Source organism: Corythoichthys intestinalis, chromosome 11, assembly GCF_030265065.1.
Source record: "Corythoichthys intestinalis isolate RoL2023-P3 chromosome 11, ASM3026506v1, whole genome shotgun sequence".
Taxonomy (NCBI): Eukaryota; Metazoa; Chordata; class Actinopteri; order Syngnathiformes; family Syngnathidae; genus Corythoichthys; species Corythoichthys intestinalis.
The window spans coordinates 47,829,970-47,849,679 of NC_080405.1; the positions used below are offsets into that span (position 1 = coordinate 47,829,970).

The 19,710-nt window shown below is 39.0% G+C and overlaps 1 protein-coding gene across 3 annotated transcripts in view; it reads right to left on the reverse strand.

Annotated features, from left to right (window-relative positions):
- The window catches only part of rxfp1 (relaxin family peptide receptor 1), a 124,287-nt gene that overhangs the window by 79,624 nt on the left and 24,953 nt on the right, over window positions 1-19,710 (reverse strand). For all 3 annotated transcript variants that reach the window (XM_057850229.1, XM_057850228.1, XM_057850230.1), the window contains exon 2: window positions 5,312-5,452. In XM_057850229.1, the coding sequence (XP_057706212.1) occupies window positions 5,312-5,452 (141 nt within the window). The remainder of the gene's footprint in view (window positions 1-5,311; window positions 5,453-19,710) is intronic.

A 19,710-nucleotide genomic window follows, 5' to 3' on the forward strand; every position in this document is an offset into this window, starting at 1 on the left:
CTGCCCGTAGTTGGCTGGGATAGGCTCCAGCACCTCAGCGACCCTCGTGAGGAAAAGCGGCATGGAAAATGAATGAATGAATGTTAAAATCTTTGTCATTGGGATTGCTTTTCTCTTTAGCACAGGACTTCTTTTTTCGTCTTTCTTTCAGGAAGAAAGCTGACCAATACACGGGGGCTGAAAGGCAAATTGTTGTTGAATTATCTTTAAACACCCGCTACTTTTTGAGCAGAATTCTCGCTTTGTATAGGCTAATGTTCCTATTGTTGAAAGCACAAAAGTGTGTAATAAACAACTAGCACATTTATATTTTGCATTTTGTTTTTTTACTGTACCGAAAACTGACCTCAAACCGAGGTACGTACCGAATCGAGATTTTTGTGTACCGGTACACCCCTAGTGCCAATACTTTTCGCCAGCAGTGTATGTGTTCTACAGCTTTAAAAATGGTCAAAAGTGAAGGAGGTGAAAAGCTTCAAGAAGCAAACATTGCCTTGTTTGCTGTCTGTAAAGCTGAATATCTTCAAATTTAGTGAGGACAGAACACGTGATATTAATAAAGTAAAGTAAAAAACAAGATCCCGTGAGGTACAATAAGGTACTGTTTATGCAACAATAAGAAAAAAATAAATCACTAGAGACAAAATGGTGGGTGAGACTCCGGCGTCGTTAAGTCAAAATCGCGTAAATCGGGTATGTCATAACCTGGGAACTACCTGTAAATATAATGGAATACATTTAACCCACCTCTGCAGGTGGTTTTCTCCAAAAGAAGATGAATATAGGCCCTGATAGAGCAGATCGATAGCTTTTCATGGCCCTGATACCATGCAGTACAAAGAAATATGCTGCTTTGACATTCTGTGTAGAAAGCTTGATTGATTTGTGCAGAGTGCAAGAGAGTGAAAAGACTGACAAGTGCCATTACACATGTCGGTTTCAGTATTAATAACAGCGCTTATACAGTAGAAGACAAGCATTGTTCTACTCTTGCAGAGATTTCCATGTTTAGAACATGGAGCCTTTTGTGTGAAGAAGATTTGGAGGAGATAATCCAAGTATGTATGTAGTATGTTGCTGCCAAGCAACATACTACAGAGTAGGGGTGTGACAAAACATCAAAATAGTGATATATCGTGATACTTTGTATCCCAAAAGGTTATTGATACGCGCCTCCCAAGAATCGAGATATCGTTTTAAAAAGGTGTCAAAGGCTTTGAAAAAAAAAAGAAGGGAACCAACATGTTGCTCCCAAAGTCTTCCAGCATAATAGTGTCTCATTTAACTCTAAAGCCTGAGTTATGCTCCTGCGTTGCGTTGACGGCGAAGTGATTACGGCGTCAATGAGCATTCGATTGTTCTGCGGTGAGGGAACGCGTTGCTCTGTAATTCACCGCCAAGCCAAGAGAGGGGTGTGGCGTTATGTTTGTACAGTTTTGGGTTATGCTTGTTGACTTCCGCTAGTCTAGTTTAACGGAGAAAAAATAAACAATGCAAGATGGAACGCTTGAATCGAAATCTTCTGCTCATCGACATTGAATAAATGTTGATCATACAAATGTTGAGGGGCAGGCAACGCAGAAGACTGTTTCGAGGCGCTCTGGCCGACTTTTGATGCCGCACAGAGAGTTCTAGACAGAGTGGGGACAGCTACAGTGGGGCAAATAAGTATTTAGTCAACCACTAACTGTGCAAGTTCTCCCACTTGAAAATATTAGAGAGGTCTGTAATTGTCAACATGGGTAAACCTCAACCATTAGAGACAGAATGTGGAAAAAAAAAAAAACAGAAAACAACATTGTTGGTTTTTTAAAGAATTTATTAGCAAATCATGGTGGAAAATAAGTATTTGGTCAATACCAAACGTTCATCTGAATACTGTTATGTACCCTTTGTTGGCAATAACGGAGGCTAAACGTTTTCCTGGAACTCTTCACAAGCTTTTCACACACTGTTGCTGGTATTTTGGCCCATTCCTCCATGCAGATCTCTAGAGCAGTGATGTTTAGGGGCTGTTGTTGGGCAACACGGACTTTCAACTCCCTCCACAGATTTTATATGGGGTTGAGATCTGGAGACTGGCTAGGCCACTCCAGGACCTTGAAATGCTTCTTACGAAGCCACTCCTTTGTTGCCCTGGCTGTGTGTTTGGGATCATTGTCATGCTGAAAGACCCAGCCACGTCTCATCTTCAATGCCCTTGCCGATGGAAGGAGATTTTCACTCAAAATCTCTCGATACACGGCCCCATTCATTCTTTCCTTTACACAGATCAGTCTTCCTGGTCCCTTTGCAGATAAAAAGGCCCAAAGCATGATGTTTCCACCCCCATGCTTCAAAGTGGGTATGGTGTGTTTCGGATGCAATTCACTATTCTTTCTCCTCCAAACACGAGAACCTGTGTTTCTACCAAAAAGTTCTATTTTGGTTTCATCTGACCATAACATATTCTCACAGTCCTCTTCTGGATCATCCTGAACCGCAGACGGGCCTGGACATGTACTGGCTTCAGCAGGGGGACACATCTGGCAGTGCAGGATTTGAGTCCCTGGCGGTGCATTGTGTTACTGTGGTCCCAGCTCTCTGTAGGTCATTCACTAGGTCCCCCCGTGTGGTTCTGGGATTTTTGCTCACCGTTCTTGTTATCATTTTGACGCCACGGGGTGAGATCTTGCATGGAGCCCCAGATCGAGGGAGATTATCAGTGGTCTTGTATGTCTACCATTTTCTAATAAATGCTCCCACAGTTGATTTCTTTACACCAAGTGTTCTACCTATTGAAGATTCAGTCTTCCCAGCCTGGTGCAGGTCTACAATTATGTCGGTGGTGTCCTTCGACAGCTCTTTAGTCTTGGCCATTGTGGAGTTTGGAGTGTGACTGACTGAGATTGTGGACAGATGTCTTTTATACCGATAATGAGTTAAAACAGGTGCCATTAATGCAGGTAACGAGTGGAGCCTCGTTATACCTCGTTAGAAGAAGTTAGACCTCTTTGACAGCCGGAAATCTTGCTTGTTTGTATGTGACCAAATACTTATTTTCCACTCTAATTTGGAAATAAATTCTTTAAAAATCAAACAATTTGATTTTCTGTTTATTTTTTTCCACATTATGTCTCTCATGGTTGAGGTTTACCCATGTTGACAATTACAGGCCTCTCTAATATTTTCAAGTGGGAGAACTTGGACAATCAGTGGTTGACTAAATACTTATTTGCCCCACTGTAGCTGTGGCGGCTAGCTTCAAACTAGCGTCGAGCACTGCGTCCAAGGTCTGCAAAGCCCTCCAGCCCGATTTGTTTGCCGTGTCCTACAACCAGCCAGTGGGAAGCCATAGCAGATTTCTGGCGTCTATGAAACTTCCCAAATTGCGTTGGGAGCCTTTATTTTAACGTTATCATAAAAAGCACTGAGGCACTCTCAATCAGTGATGACGTATCGTCTGTGAACTGTCTGTTATTGAAAATTAAAGATCAAAACAACTGTTTTGTCACCAAACCTGTGCTTTATTCTTCATACACTTGAAGTTTGACAGTTAAATAAGTCACAGACTCACCGCAAATATTTGTACACAATAAATGATGAAGTGCTCCAACCAAAAAATACGACAAAGTCATAAAAAGTTGGCAGTTTTTGGCTGACCTGGTCACCGCTTTGTGTGGCCACTCGATTCCGAACACACATCTCGGTGGTTCTTCCATTAAAAAAATTTTTTTTTTCGTCAATCGCTGACCTTGTCATTTGGCAATCATAATAATGTCTTGACGAGACCTGCTCTTCGATGATACTCCCGTCGGCTTGGTCCATTTTTGCGTGTAGAAAAATAATGTTTTACAATGGTGGTGATTTCGCGCTGAACTGGAAACAACAGTCTGAGCGAACCAATCACAGTCCAGTTCCCCCACATCATATGCGTTGACGTGATGCTAGGCTGACGCTAGGGTTTGAAAATTCAATAGGACCGTGTCAGGCTACGGCGCAGGGTCTTAAATCGGGTCTTCCTTGACGGCGCAGGTCTGACGCGGAAGTATAACTCGGCCTTAAGGGGCAGTTTACATGGTGACTCTATGACACAAAGACGCAATGACTGAGTAGCGGACTCGCCTCGCGTGCATATGGTGTCGGCATAGACGAAAACTTCTGAATCCTGCCTCCAAAGTGGAAGAATCCGATTGTGGGGGCTTGAGGGGGGCTTCCTCGGCATGCATATCAAAGGCTCCCGCGGAGCGAGACCGCGCCGATAACGTCAGCACTCGTACACGTCACATTGGGCGTGCGCAGCGGTGCTGCTAAACATTAAAAACCGCAAATATGGTGGATTGTCGGCTTTAATTTACTGTTTTATTAATATCTTTAAATTAAATACGTTGAATGTTTCCATTTTTGTGCCTTTTTGTACAAAAGAAAAACGCCATTGCTTCGAGTGGGCGGGCATATTTTTTTTCCAGGGCTGAGGGGGCTTGGTGGGGTCAAAATGCATCATTCTCTGCCGCCCTGTAAATCTGCACTGCCCCCTGGGGGCTGGCATGAATACTACATCGTTTTCATGTGAAATTGCGACATTGTTCGAATGGAGACACAAATGCAAATGCAAATTTGAAATTTTTCGTATTCTCGGCGAGCCCCTAAGGCTGCATTGACGGTGCTCGACGCCCTATCCATTTAGACTGGGTTAGGGTTTGTTCATTCAAATCCAGAGCATTTACGGTCATTCTGTCCGATTTTCAGGGCATTTACAGGTCACTTGTTGTTCATTTTAGGACATTTAGAGGTCATTTCCTGTTGAGTTTGACTCACTGCCTATTCATTTGGGTGATTCCCAGGTCACTTCCTGTTCTGTAACTCAAAATAAACAGGAAGTGACCCATAAAATATCCCAAAATTAACAGGAAGTACCTGAAAATCAAGAGTTAAATGTCCTTAAATGGCCCAAAATTACCTCATTGCCTGGCATTGGCTGCCACTGACGGCCATAGACGTTCAATCCGTTTGAAGTGGGAGGGATGGCAGCGAATGAACGAATGTTCATTCGCTGCCACCCTCCCAGTTCAAACGGATTGGACGTCTACTAGTGATAAACTCATTCAAATTCACAGCACGAGCTTGTTTTTCAGTTTATTAGTTGTTTTGTAGAATATCCTAAAATGATTTCCTGGCCAATGTGTCGATAATCGTTGTATCGTCGTATTGTCATGTCATCGTTATCGTGAGCTTTGTATCGCAAATCGTATCGTGAAGTAAAAAGAGGTTCCCACTCCTACTACAGACATGGAAATAAAAAAAGGAATGACTGTCTGCTTTGCCAGCTCACCGCAATTCTCCTCGTCCGCTTGGTTCCCGCAATCGTCGGCGCCGTTGCAGTGCAGCACTTGCGGCAGGCACGTGCTCAGGTTGCCGCACGGGAAGAAGCCCAGAGGACACGAAGTTGACACTTCTTCGGTTACGTTGACAGCTGGAAAAGCGGGGAAGATTGTTGGGAAGAATTTGGTCGGTCAGTTGGCATTTTACTCTAGTACAGTATTCATTCCACATCATTAAGATCATAATTATGTACTGATACCATTTTTATGGGATCCCGATATGAATTCTGATACCTGGCTATGCGGTTTCAGCCGAGACCGTACCGAAACCACTTTTTAAAATATACAAATTATATATCAGGCATGAAAATGAGTCAGGGGTAAAAAAGTGAGAAGGGTGTGGAGGAAATATGTTCCGGTACACTGTACAACTAGGGCCACCCCAAACGACAAATTTTCTCCTGATTAGTCAGCCGACTATTTTTACGATTAGTCGACTAATCTAATAATCCCCCACACCCTTTTTTTTTTTACTGATTTGGCAATGAAAATTTTGTTGAAGCTTATTAATTGACAAAAACATTTTGTAAAACTTGAAGTCTTTATTAAAGTTCAAATAAACATGTAAACAATAATAAATCACAAATAAACAATGAGGTCAAATGCTGATAGTATTAACTAGTGTCAAAGAATGGAATCTAAACAGATTCAGAACACTGACTTCGCCTTTCCAACAGGATTCAAAACAATTCTTAAAAAAAAAAACGATATCAAGCAATAATATTATAGTATACTACTATACTGTATATCACGTATGAAAATGGGTCAGGGGTAAAAAAGTGAGAAGGGTGTGGAGGAAATATGTTCCGGTACACTGTACAACTAGGGCCATCTCAAACGGCAAATTTTCTCCCGATTTGTCAGCCGACAATTTTTACGATTAGTCGACTAATCTAATAATCCCCCACCCCCTTTTTAAAAAAAAAAAAAAAAAATTGATTTGGCAATGAAAATTTTGTTGATGCTTATTAATTGACTAAAACATTTTGTAAAACTTGAAGTCTTTATTAAAGTACAAATAAACATGTACACAATAATAAATCACAAATAAACAATAAGGGGTTAATGCTGATAATATTAACTAGTGTAAAAGAATGGAATGTAAACAGATTCAGAACACTGACTTCGCCTTTCCAACACGATTCAAAACAATTCTTAAAAAAAAAACAAAAAAAAACAAGAAAACCCCCCAACATTAATATTATAGTATACTACGATATACAGTGGGGAGAACAAGTACAGTGGTACCTCTACATACGAAGTTAATCCGTTCCAGGACCTTGTTTGTAAGTCGAAATGGTCGTATGTCGAGCAGGATTTTCCCATAGTAATACATTATAATTCCATTAATTCGTTCCACAGCCCAAAAACCTGCACTAAATCCTTAAAAAATACTGCTGGTGCTATTACAAATGGCAATTACACGTAGCAAAACAAATAAATTATAAATCAAAATTGGAATAATGTAATAAAAAGAATAATAATAATTCCTGTAATAGTGTAACGAATCGGGTTCGAATAAGGCGGACGTTTTTTTGTGTACCTGAACGCACCGCGGGGCTCACGTGCCAGAGACAGACCGGTGAGCTTGAGTTTCACTTTCACTTTGAATGTTCTCTTGAGAACACCATCAATTGCGGCAGACAGCAGGCGTTTTGTGTTGAATAAGTTGTAAAAGAAATGATGAAAACGTGGCGAAGCTGGCGATTTCTTTGGAGACAATAAGAATTGTCAGCTTAATTTATAAAGACTGGCGAACGATGGTCGGAGGAGGACCGTGGAGATGTATTGTTGAGCCATTTCACGGATGCCCACCCCACGCTCATATTTTTCTGTCATTTGCATCTTCATTTCGAAGGTAAGCATCAACTTTTTCCTTGTTTCACCACCTGTACCAACCTTTTCTGAAACCTGTGTTGATTTGTCACACAAGAAAATCCGCCGTGCATTCGTCTGCGGTGCTGCCATTGTCGTCGTATTTCGAGCATGTCGTCGGATGTAGAAACAAATGGCGAGTCAAATTTTACGTCGGATGTCGAAAAGTTCGTGTGTCGAAGCGATCGTATGTAGAGGTACCACTGTATTTGATACACTGCCAATGGGATTTCCCATCCCGGTATTGGCCCAAATATAAGACTGTTTTTGCATTGAAATAAGACAGAAAAAGAGGGGATCGTCTTATATTCGCGGTCTAGACATTATACCCATTCACGACACTAGATGGCGCCAGATATCATTGAAGCCATGTTCTGTTATGACAGATCTCAGCTTCTAGTTTAACCAGTTTGCATTATTTTACTGCAATGTTTTTCCCTATTCAGATTTGTTTCAAGACTACAGTTACAGTTAGACTTTGATGGGTAATGCAGTTATTGCAATTTTGTTGTTTTATCACAATAGATTGGTTTATTTACATTTCAAAAACCAGAAGCCATTCATTTACGAATGTGCACTTTAGTTTACATATTTAAATGTTCAGATATTAAGATTTGAATGAGGCAAAAGAACATGCTTTTTCTCTCAAATACGTATATTGCAATAATCATTTGTTTCGGAGGTACTGTAATTATTTTCTGTATAAAAATTCATTTGGTGTTCAAAAAGTCTTTTTTCAAATTTGAGTCTTGAAAAAGACAGGGTCATCTTTTAATTAGGGCCGTCTTATATTCGGGCCCATACGGTAATTCCCCCACCCTTTTTTTTTTTTTTTTTTTTTTTACTAATTGGGCAATGGAATTTTTGTTGATGCTTATTAAGTGACAAAACATTTTGTAACACTTGAAGTCTTTATTAAAGTACAAGAATGGAATGTAAACTGATTCAGAACACTGACTTCAAACAGGATTCAAAACAATTCTTAAAAAGAAAAACTAACATTAATATTATAGAATACTACTATATATAATAGTATTACGGTATTGGCCCGAATATAAGACTGTTTTTTTGCATTGGAATAAGACAGAAAAAGAGGGGATCGTCTTATATTCACGGTCTAGACATTATACCCATTCACGACGCTAGATGGCGCCAGATATAATTGAAGCGATGTTCTGTCATGACAGATCTCAGCTACTCTACCCATGCACGACGCTTGATGGAGCCAGATATCATTGAAGCGATGTTCTGTCATGTCAGATCTCAGCTACTCTACCAATGCGCGATGCTAGATGGCGCCAGATATCATTGAAGCGATGTTCTGTCATGACAGATCTCAGCTACTCGCCAGTTTGCATTATTTAATTGCAATGTTTTTCCTTATTCAGATTTGTTTCAAGACTACAGTTACAGTTCAACTTCAATTTTATGGTTAATGCAGTTACTGCAATTTTGTTGTTTTATCACAATAGATAGGTTTATTTACATTTCAAAAACCAGAAGCCATTCATTCGAATGTGATTGCACTTTAGTTTACATATTTAAATGTTCAGATATTAATATTTGAATGAGGCAAAACGACATGCTTTTTCTCTCAAATATACTACAATCATTTGTTTCAGAAGAACTAATAATTTGGTGTTCAAGAAGTCTTTTTTCAAAATACATGAGTCTTGAAAAAGAGGGGGTCGTCTTATAATCAGGGCCGTCTTATATTTGGGCCAAAAGTATTTAATTTGTGCTCACCCTCGGCATGTTGTCTTCCCATTTCGAGATGGCAGAAGGCTGTGGTGTTTCCAAATCGCGGTTTTTCAGGGTTTTTAATGAGTGATGCCACTCCAGCGCCATTGAAGTCAATGGTAAAAAAAAAAAACTGAAAATGGAAGTTGCGGGCAAACATAAGGAAGTAAAGGAGAAGTACCTCGGAAACTTGTCTATAAAGATGGAAGTCGATGCGAAAGCTTTCGCGCTAATAATCCAAAGATGGCAGAGCACCAAAAGAGACAAAAAGTTTTGTCTGAGGAGACAAAAAAATGAAAAAGGGACATAAGCCACATTGCCATTAGCTTTACACTTATTGATGACTGCGCACGGTAGACACAGGAACAATCAGGTCTTTGGAGATGGACTTGTAGCCTTGAGATTGCATATGCTTCCTCACAATTTTGCTTCTCAAGTCCTCAGACAGTTCTTTGTTCTTCTTTTCTCCATGCTCAATGTGGTACACACAAGGACACAGGACAGTGTTTGAGTCAACTTTAATCCATTTTAACTGGCTGCAAGTTTGATTTAGTTATTGCCACTGCTGTTAAATCACACAAATTAGAGAAGCATCACATGATTTTTCAACGGGTGCAAATACTTTTGTCCAGCCCATTTTTGGAGTTTTGTGTAAAATTATCATGATTTCATTTTTTTCCCCATTCTCTTTTGTGTTTTTTCATTGCAACCCCCCCCCCAAAAATGAAGATTACTACCGACGCATTTGTAATTGCAATCATTTTTTTCTGAGAAATTGAGCATTATCTGACAGAATTGCAGGGATGCCAGTACTTTTGGCCGGCAGTGTATGAACTCTGCTGGTGCTCACTCCAATGCCGAGAAAAAGAAAGACATACCACAAAAAGAGAAAGTAAGAATTTTTTTGAATCCTGTTGGAAAAGTGATGTTAGGGCTCTGAATCTGCTAACATTCCATTTTTTTGCACTAGTTCATAGAGCTGGGAATCTTTGGGCACCTAACGATTAGATTACGATTACGATTCAGAGGCTCCGATTCGATTATAAAACGATTATTGATGCACCCCCCTCCTTTTTTTCCTTTTTTTTTTTTAATGTTTTGTACATTAGTTCCAAAATTGTTCAAAAATACTCTCAGGCTAAACCACACTACTATTTCAGTATCAAGTTAACATATAGCAGTAAACAAATATACAAAAATAACATTAAATAAAAAACTCCAGTCCCCATTTTGTATCAGCAGCTTTAAACTACATTCAATTAGTTTAATGTTGTGAATCAACTGTTAAATTTGTTAAAATTGCTCCCGTTATTCCATAATTTCCCTTTTGTCTACTTTCGACATGTGAAAGTTTTAAAACTATTTTAAAGATAGATTCAAGTCAATATTTTACCGATTCAGGAGTATTTTAGATAAAAAGTTAATTAGGTTTGCTTGGAGGTTAGCTACAACAGCCTTACAGGGAAGTGTACTGCTTTAAGATGGCGGCCGTTTACTATCGCCCGCATCTAGCTTTTTGTAGATGTGCTGCTAACACTACCAAATCTATATTGCATCTAGTCCTATATAAATGATATCCACCGTAACATTATATGGATGTACTTTGTAGCAGCTTTTCGGCAGCAGTAAGGTATGTTGTTGTGTTTTTTTATCTCGTTGCATGAGTTGAGCTAGAGCCGTGAGTTGAGCATTGGCATTACCCGAGGGGCCGGGTAATGAGAAGCATGATGTTTAGCTACTCTCGCTCCGTTCCGTCCCGAAGACGCGGCGCACTGAGTGTTGTGTACTTCCACTTTACTTCGCATATTTCAATAATCAGAATTTGGATGTTTGTGAGTAGTTCTCGAATCTTCCACGGCCGAATCGCGAATAATCTAAGAATCGGAAATTTTGCACACCTCTACTAGTTCATGTCATCAGCATTTGACCTCGTTGTTTATTTGTGATTTATTATTGTTATTTATGTGTTTATTTGTACTTTCATCAGGAATGTCAGTGTTCCAAATTTTTTTTGTGAATTAATAATCGTCAACAAAATTTTAAGTGTGTGGTGACCCTTTATTGTATGACATAATGCACCCACGGAAGTTGTGTGTACCTTTGGCCGAGTACGTTACCGGCTACGTCACAGTCACGTGACATATACTTAAGAGCCGTTCGAGTTCCGGCTGAGCAGAGTTCACGAGAGTTCACAGAGAGCAGCAGAGTTACAGCGGCAGGACACAGCAATTCGAGCTAACAAGACTCAACATTTCATACCGACACAAGTGCAAGATTAGTGAAAAAAAAAAAATTCATAACAGAATCATTAGACTAGTCAACTAATAGTTAAAAAAGTCTGCAGACTAATCGGGAGAGAAATAATCGTTTAGGACAGCCCTCATGCAAACCTGATAAATTAAATCAAGGATTAAGAGAAAAAATATTGGAAGGTCACCTTTGAATCTCAAAAATCCACTATTTGTACGTTCCAGTGGAAGGCAAAGCTTTAAAAGCTGCAAAAAGGGGTAAGATATGAAGGGTGCTAACCGTAACATTTGAATTGTGTGATCTTTGAAGCCCCCCCATGAGCTTCACCACGAAGAAAAACAAAGTGTAGCTCTGAACAGTCACACAGAAAAGGCATTACTACAGTGAGTCACCTTTTTTTTCTTGGAAACCTTCGATTCTACACAGAAATACGTACTCCTTTCTTTGAGGCTGATTGACTCTGTCGGCGGGACACCCAAATGAAAGTGTACATTTATCCAGTGTAAAGTAATAGTAACCGCAGGATCAGTAGGGCCGGAAACCAAAAGTGGTTTTTGCCATTTGGCAAAATTTTTTTTCAATGTGGCAAAAAAAAAAAAAAAAAAATTGCCATTTGACATTTTTTTGCCATGTGGCAAAAAATGCCATGTGACTTTTTTTTCCATGTGGCAAAAAAAAAAAAAAAATTGCCATTTGACATTTTTTTGCCATGTGGCAAAAAATTGCCATGTGACTTTTTTTTCCCATGTGGCAAATTTTTTTTTTTTGACGTGGCAATTTTTTTTTTTTTGCCTTGTGGCAAAAAAATTTTGCCATGTGGCATTTTTTTTTTGCCATGTGACAAAAAACGTTTTGCCATGTGGTAAAATGTTCCTAAAAAATTGCCACATGGCAGAATCAAGATCAATTTTGCTACATGGCAAAAAAATTGCCACATGGCAATTTAAAAAAAAAAAAAAAAATGCCACATAGCAAAACATTTTTGCCACATGGCAAATACCACTTTTGGTTCTCGCTGTCTCTCCTCAGGATTTCTTTGCATTTTCTTTTTTGGTTGCCTTCTTTTTTTAACTCTTGTTATTTCCTTTAATTATGTGTTGATTGAAATGATCTATTGAATATATTGGACCTACCTGGAATAACATGCTAGTCAAAACAAGTGCATGATTGTGGTAATTGGATTGATTACGGAATGAAAGTCTTTCTGGACTAATGACATGATTACCTGCTGCACATAGGTGGATCAAAGCATGTTACACACGGCCGCTCCTTCAAGACATTACCCACGCCACGATCCAAAGCTGAGGTGACACTTGAGTGACAGCTTTATTTAATGCTGCCGCCATGAGAAAATGACATCTTTGCCACATTATTTACATACATTACAAATGTGACAAATCCAGGAATATTTCTCACAGGAGTACCCCTGAACAATTTGACCATCTTAGGCTATCAAGATGTCAGGATTGGTTTCTTTCCTGGCATTGGCATCGCTCAGAATCAACAGGGCTTTTATTTACAAAGGAAAAATGACTATTCCCCCACAGACAAGCCCGACAACAACAACAACAACAAAAAATTGTTTATTTTCAAGTTGAGCCAATACCATTTGACTCCTGATACTAATTTCGATCACCATGTGCTATTGTGCTATTGGCCGAGACTGTACCAATACCATATTAAAATTAGTGGCGCAACGATTAATCAATGAACTCGAGTAATTCGATAAGAGAAAAAGCTTCGAATCCAATTTTGCTGCTTCGAGTATTCGTTTAATTAGAGTGGCGTTGCAATGGTTTGTTTTGAAAGTGTTTGCATTGAGTTACAGTGGGGCAAATAAGTATTTAGTCAACCACCAATTGTCCAAATTCTCCTACTTGAAAAGATTAGAGAGGCCTGTAATTCTCAACATGGGTAAACCTCAACCATGAGAGAGAAAGTGGGAAAAAAAACCAAACAAAAAAAAACAAAATCCCATTGTTTGATTTTTAAAGAATTTATTTCCAAATTAGAGTGGAAAATGAGTATTTGGTCACCTACAAACAAGCAAGATTTCTGGCTGTCAAAGAGGTCTAACTTCTTCTAACGAGGTCTAACGAGGCTCCACTCGTTACATGTATTAATGGCACCTGTTTTAACTCATTATCGGTATAAAAGAAACCTGTCCACAACCTCAGTCAGTCAAACTCAAAAATCCACTATTGCCAAGACCAAAGAGCTGTCAAAGGACACTAGAGACAAAATTGTAGACATGCTGGGAAGACTGAATCTGCAATAGGTAAAACGCTTGAAGTAAAGAAATCAACTGTGGGAGCAATTATTAGAAAATGGAAGACATACAAGACCACTGATAATCTCCCTCGATCTGGGGCTCCATGCAAGATCTCACCCCGTGGCGTCAAAATGATAAGAACGGTGAGGAAAAATCCCAGAACCACACTGGGGGACCTAGTGAATGACCTACAGAGAGCTGGGACCACATTAACAAAGGCTACTATCAGTAACACAATGCGCTGTCAAGGACTCAAATCCTGCACTGCCAGACGTGTGCCCCTGCTAAGAAAGTACACGTCCAGGCCGGTCTGCGGTTCGCTAGAGAGCATTTGGATGATCCAGAAGAGGACTGGGAGAATGTGTTATTGTCAGATGAAACCAAAATAAAACTTTTTGGTAGAAACACCTGTTCTCGTGTTTGGAGGAGAAAGAATACTGAATTGCATCCGAAGAACACTATACCCACTGTGAAGCATGGGGGTGGAAACATCATGCTTTGGGGCCATTTTTCTGCAAAGGGACCAGGACGACTGATCTGTGTAAAGGAAAGAATGAATGGGGCCACGTATCGAGAGATTTTGAGTGAAAATATCCTTCCATCCGCAAGGGCATTGAAGATGAGACGTGGCTGTGTCTTTCAGCATGACAATGATCCCTTACCATTACCATTTACCAAACACCCAGCCAGGACAACAAAGGAGTGGCTTCGTAAGAAGCATTTCAAGGTCCTGGAGTGGCCTAGCCAGTCTCCAGATCTCAACCCCATAGAAAATCTGTGGAGGGAGTTGAAAGTCCGTGTTGCCCAACGACAGCCCCAAAACATCACTGCTCTAGAGGAGATCTGCATAGAGGAATGGGCCAAAATACCAGCAACAGTGTTTAAAAAGCTATTGAAGAGTTACAGAAAACGTTTGCCCTCCGTTATTGCCAACAAAGGGTACATAACAAAGTATTGACATAAACTTTTGGCAATGACCAAATACTTATTTTCCACCATGATTTGCAAATAAATTATTTAAAAAAAAAATAAAAAAATAAAAAAAATCAAACAATGTGATTTTCTGTTTGTTTTCCACATTCTGTCTCTCATGGTTGAGGTTTACCCATGTTGACAATTACAGGCCTCTCTGTGTGGGAGAACTTGCACAATTAGTGGTTGACTAAATACTTATTTGCCCCACTGTAAATTAAGTGACCCAAAATCAACAAGTGACCTTTAAGTACCCTAAAATTAACAAGTGAAGACCCACAATTAAGCCACTGCCAGCCATTGACTTAATAGACCGTTAGTCCAATTCATTTAAACCGTGAGGATTGACCTTGAATGCTCATCTTTTAGTACTATTGACAGCACTAGACGTCCAATCCGTTTTTTGATTGGATGTCCAGGGACATCAGTGGCAGCCAATTAGCGGTCCTTAAAGGGCAGGTAAAGACTTCAATTCATGAGCATTTTACATGGGTAAATTGTTTTGACTGCATCATTAGCCATCTCAAAACTAATATTACCAAAATTTTTAATTGACCGCGTAGTTTTTGAGTGACTGCCATAGCAACACCTTAGCAACAAGCGACGTGCCTTGCTCCCCTGCCGGCCACCACCTGATGATGTCATTTCCCGAAGACCTTCCCGGCACTCCAATACGAAAGTATAGCACCACACTATCCTCGCCATACATATATTGCAAAGATTTTCTGGGTTTTACTCACGAGATTCATCATGCCATCTTTCGTTGAAATCTCTCGTCTATTTTTCTTTCCTTCCAGATCTAGGGAGGTTGGGCACAGTGCGCACGGTAGACACAGGAACATTCAGGTCTTTGGAGATGGACTTGTAGCCTTGAGATTGCCCATGCTTCTTCTAAATTTTGCTTGTCAAGTCCTCAGACAGTTCTTAGGTCTTCTTTCTTTTCTCCATACTCAATGTGGTACACACAAGGACACTGGACAGGAGGTTGAGTGGACTTTAATCCATTTTATATGGCTGCAAGTGTGATTTAGTTATTGCCACCACCTGTTATGTGCTCCAGGTAAGTAACAGGCGCTGTTAATTACGCAAATTAGAGAAGCATCACATGATTATTCAAAGGGTGCCAGTACTTTTGTCCGGCCCATTTTTAGAGTTTTATGTATAATGATACTGATTTAGTTTTTTTCCCCCATTCTCTGTGATTTTTTCATTGCAGGCAAAACAAATGAAGATATTACTACCAAAGCATTTGTAATCAATCATTTTCTGGGAGAAATTGAGCATTAACTAACAGAATTGCAGGGGTGCCAATACTTTTGGCCATAAGCGGAGTTTAAGGGGGGGGGGTCCACGCCTCCCGCCCCCGATGGCCAAAAAGTGTCAATGCATATAATTGACTTTCCTGTATACATATATATATATATACACATATACATTAGGGCTGTCAAAATTATCGCGTTGCCGGGCGTTAATTAATTTTTTAAATTAATCACATTAAAATATTTGACACAATTAAAAATTAATATTTGACACAATTAACGCAGATTCCCCGCTCAGACATATTTAAATGACGGTACAGTGAAATGCTCACTTGTTAATTGTGTTTTATGGAGTTTTGCCGCCCTCTGCTGGCGCTTGGGTGCGACTGATTTTATAGGCTTCAGCACCCATTAGCATTGTGTCAGTAATTATTGACATCAACAATGGCGAGCTACTAGTTTATTTTTTGATTGAAAATATTACAAATTTTATTAAAACGAAAACCTTAAGAGGGGTTTTAATATAAAATTTCTATAACTTGCACTAACATTTTTCTTTTAAGAACTACAAGTCTTTCTATCCATGGATCGCTTTAACAGAATGTTAATGTTAATGCCATCTTGTTGATTTATTGTTATAATAAACAAATACAGTCCTTATGTACAGTATGTTGAATGTGTATATCCATCTTGTGTCTTATCCTTCCATTCCAACAATAATTTACAGAAAAATATGGCATATTATATAGATGGTTTGAATTGCGATTAATTGCGATAATTTCGATTAATTAATTTTTAAGCTGTAATTAACTCGATTAAAAATTTCAATCATTTGACAGCCCTAATATATATATATATATATATATATATATATATATATATATATATATATATATATATATATAAGTTTTAGGCAGGACACTTGCCTAAAACTTTTGCACAGCACTGTATATATATATATATATATATATATATATATATATATATATATATATATATAAACTGTAAAGTAATAAAGCAAACAACAAAAAATGAATGAAATGAACAAAAGAAAAGATTTTTATAATGGGTCAAAATTATTTTTCGAACAGATCATGTGACGAGCACCTTAGACAGTCATTTGCTTTGCATATTATTTGAAAAAAATAAAAATAAAATTAGGGGTGGGCAATTTTATGTTTCAAATGTTTTTTTTTCTTTGTTTGAACATGTTTTTTTAGGGGATTGTATGATTTAGACACAAATGTCACACAAAAAGGATTGCTAAAATAAATTTTTTAAAAAATGAAAAATTAAGTGTATGCAAATATTTGAGTCTCAAATATTTTTTCGCATTCAAAAATTTTTTTTCTATGAATTTTTTTTTTTTTTTGGATTAAAGTGATTTTTCTTTTGAAAATATATATTTTTTGCTTGAAGCAAAATAATAATAATAATAATAGCCAAAATGTTGCCCAAACGTAAAACAACATTACTTCAATCAAAAAAGTTGCATCATACAAAAAAAATGACCTCAATCTCAAAAAAAAAAAAAAAAAAACAATCCAAAGAAAAATAGCTTTCAAATGCATTTTTTTGAGTTTCAAATTTATTGTTGCATTCAAACACATTTTTTTGATTGAAGTGACTTCTTTATTATTGAAAATATATACTTTGATTGAAATTATTATTATTATTATTTTTTTATTGAAGCAACTTTTTTTGGGATAGAATAATGAAGACACAAATTTCCTCCATATGGCTCCGCCCAGGTGATACAATTTTTGACTGGGGTACTACGTTGGCACGACACCGGCGGGCGTACCATCTTCAATCGATGCCGATCGTGCCGCAGGGCCGGCCGAGGCCATTTGGGGGCCCAAGCAAAATAATGCCAAGGGGCCCATATTTTTGGCCCACCATTTCATCGCAGTGTACTGTGAAATCCATACATGCAATCCAACCCATACGTCCATATTTTGTATATTAATCAGATTTTTTGTTTCTCTGCTCCAGAAGGATAAATTCTCCTCGACATATTCGTGCATCTATTTTCCAAGCAAGCTTGAGCACCAATCATCGCAAAGCAGATTCAACGTCACTCCCCAGGTTGCCAGATTCTAATGACAAGAAAATGGATGTTTGCATAGATAAATGGCATTGCGCGCCACATTATTCACTATGCTCTATTAAAAACATATAAAATGAGGTTGCCAGATTGGGGGCCCCCCTCGTAGTCAGGGGCCCTAAGCAGCTGCATAGCCTGCGTATAGGCTGGGCCGGCCTTGTCTTGCCGAAAAGTATAGCTGTCCTAAGCAGCCTGATTTAAAATTCAACTCATTATTATAAATATTCTTGTAAGTTAATTTTATTGCTGACACTGCATTTTGGGGTCATCAAGATGTTCTGCCCCCCACCGCCCCAAAAGTCAAACTCCGCCAATGCTTTTGGCCAGCAGTGTACAGTGTAAAATCTTGAGAATACTAATCCCTATCAAGTCAAGAGACAGAGCATTAGCATTAGCTACTGTTTTATGCGTGTTATTGTTGGTGTGGGTGACCTGCGGCGTAGTGCCTCTCATTGTGGTGTTAACTGGTTTTAAGAAGGTTTTGTTGTGGTACGAGTAGATTGTTATGGTAGTAAGCAAAGGTACCATGGTGCGTAGGTGTCACCCCTGGTTTGGTTTGTGCTAATAATATGAGTAAGTTGAAAACATTGAACTGGTGAGCAAAGTGTGTGTGTGTGCAGTAGGCCTCATTGCTGCTGTTTGTTGTGGAACATTATTTGCTTTTGTTTGTGGTAAGCATTAACTGACGTTTCCACCCCCATGTTTCACAGTGGGTATGGTGTTCTTCGGATGCAATTCAGTGTTCTTTCTCCTTCAAACACGAGAACCTGTGTTTCTATCAAAAAGTTGTATTTTGGTTTCATTTGACCATAACACATTCTCCCAGTCCTCTTCTGGATCATCCAAATGCTCTCGAGCGAACCGCAGACGGGCTTGGATGTGTACTGGCTTCAGCAGGGGGACACGTCTGGCAGTGCGGGATTTGACTCCCTGGCGGCGCATTGTGTTACTGATAGTAGCATTTGTTACTGTGGTCCCAGCTCTCTGTAGCTCATTCACCAGTTCCCCCAGGTTCTGGGATTTTTGCTTACCGTTGTTGTTATCATTTTGACGCCACAGGGTGAGATCTTGCATGGAGCCCCAGTTCGGGGGAGATTATCAGTAGTCTTGGAATGTGACTGACTTAGATTGTGGACAGGTGTCTTTTATACCAGTAATGAGTTAAAACAGGTGCCATTAATACAGGTAACGAGTGGAGACTCGTTAGACCTCGTTAGAAGAAGTTAGACCTCTTTGACAGCCAGAAATCTTGCTTGTTTGTAGGTGACCAAATACTTATTTTCCACTCTAATTTGGAAATAAATTATTTAAAAATAAAACAATGTGAGTTTTTTTTGTTTGTTTTTTTTGTGTCTTTCATGGTTGAGGTTTACCCATGTTGACAATTACAGGCCTCTCTAATCTTTTCAAGTAGGAGAACTTGCACAATTGGTGGTTGACTAAATACTTTGCCCCACTGTAATTTCAGGTTTTTATTATGTTGTTGCAGTAAAAGGCCAGAAAAAACTATCAGAAAGACTTAAGGACACACCTACCGATATACTTTAGTGTATTGTGCTATAGTTAATGTTACCAATGATTTAATATGCATAGCCCATAACAGTACAGTCAAAATTTTGAGTTCTACAGCTACTACAATCTGACATTATATTGCAGCGGCGCTGGAAGTCACTCACAGCTTTTTTTGTTTTTCCCATCCAAGAAGAGCCGTTTTGGTCCAAATTTGTCATGATTGCGCATTTTCTCCATACATGCTGAATAGTTTACGTACTACTACTAAAAGGCAACTACAAAGGCAGCGTTCGATTACAACAGACATGTCTAGTCTGGCCCGGGGGCCAAATGTGGCCCGTGGTCAAATTTCATCCGGCCCTC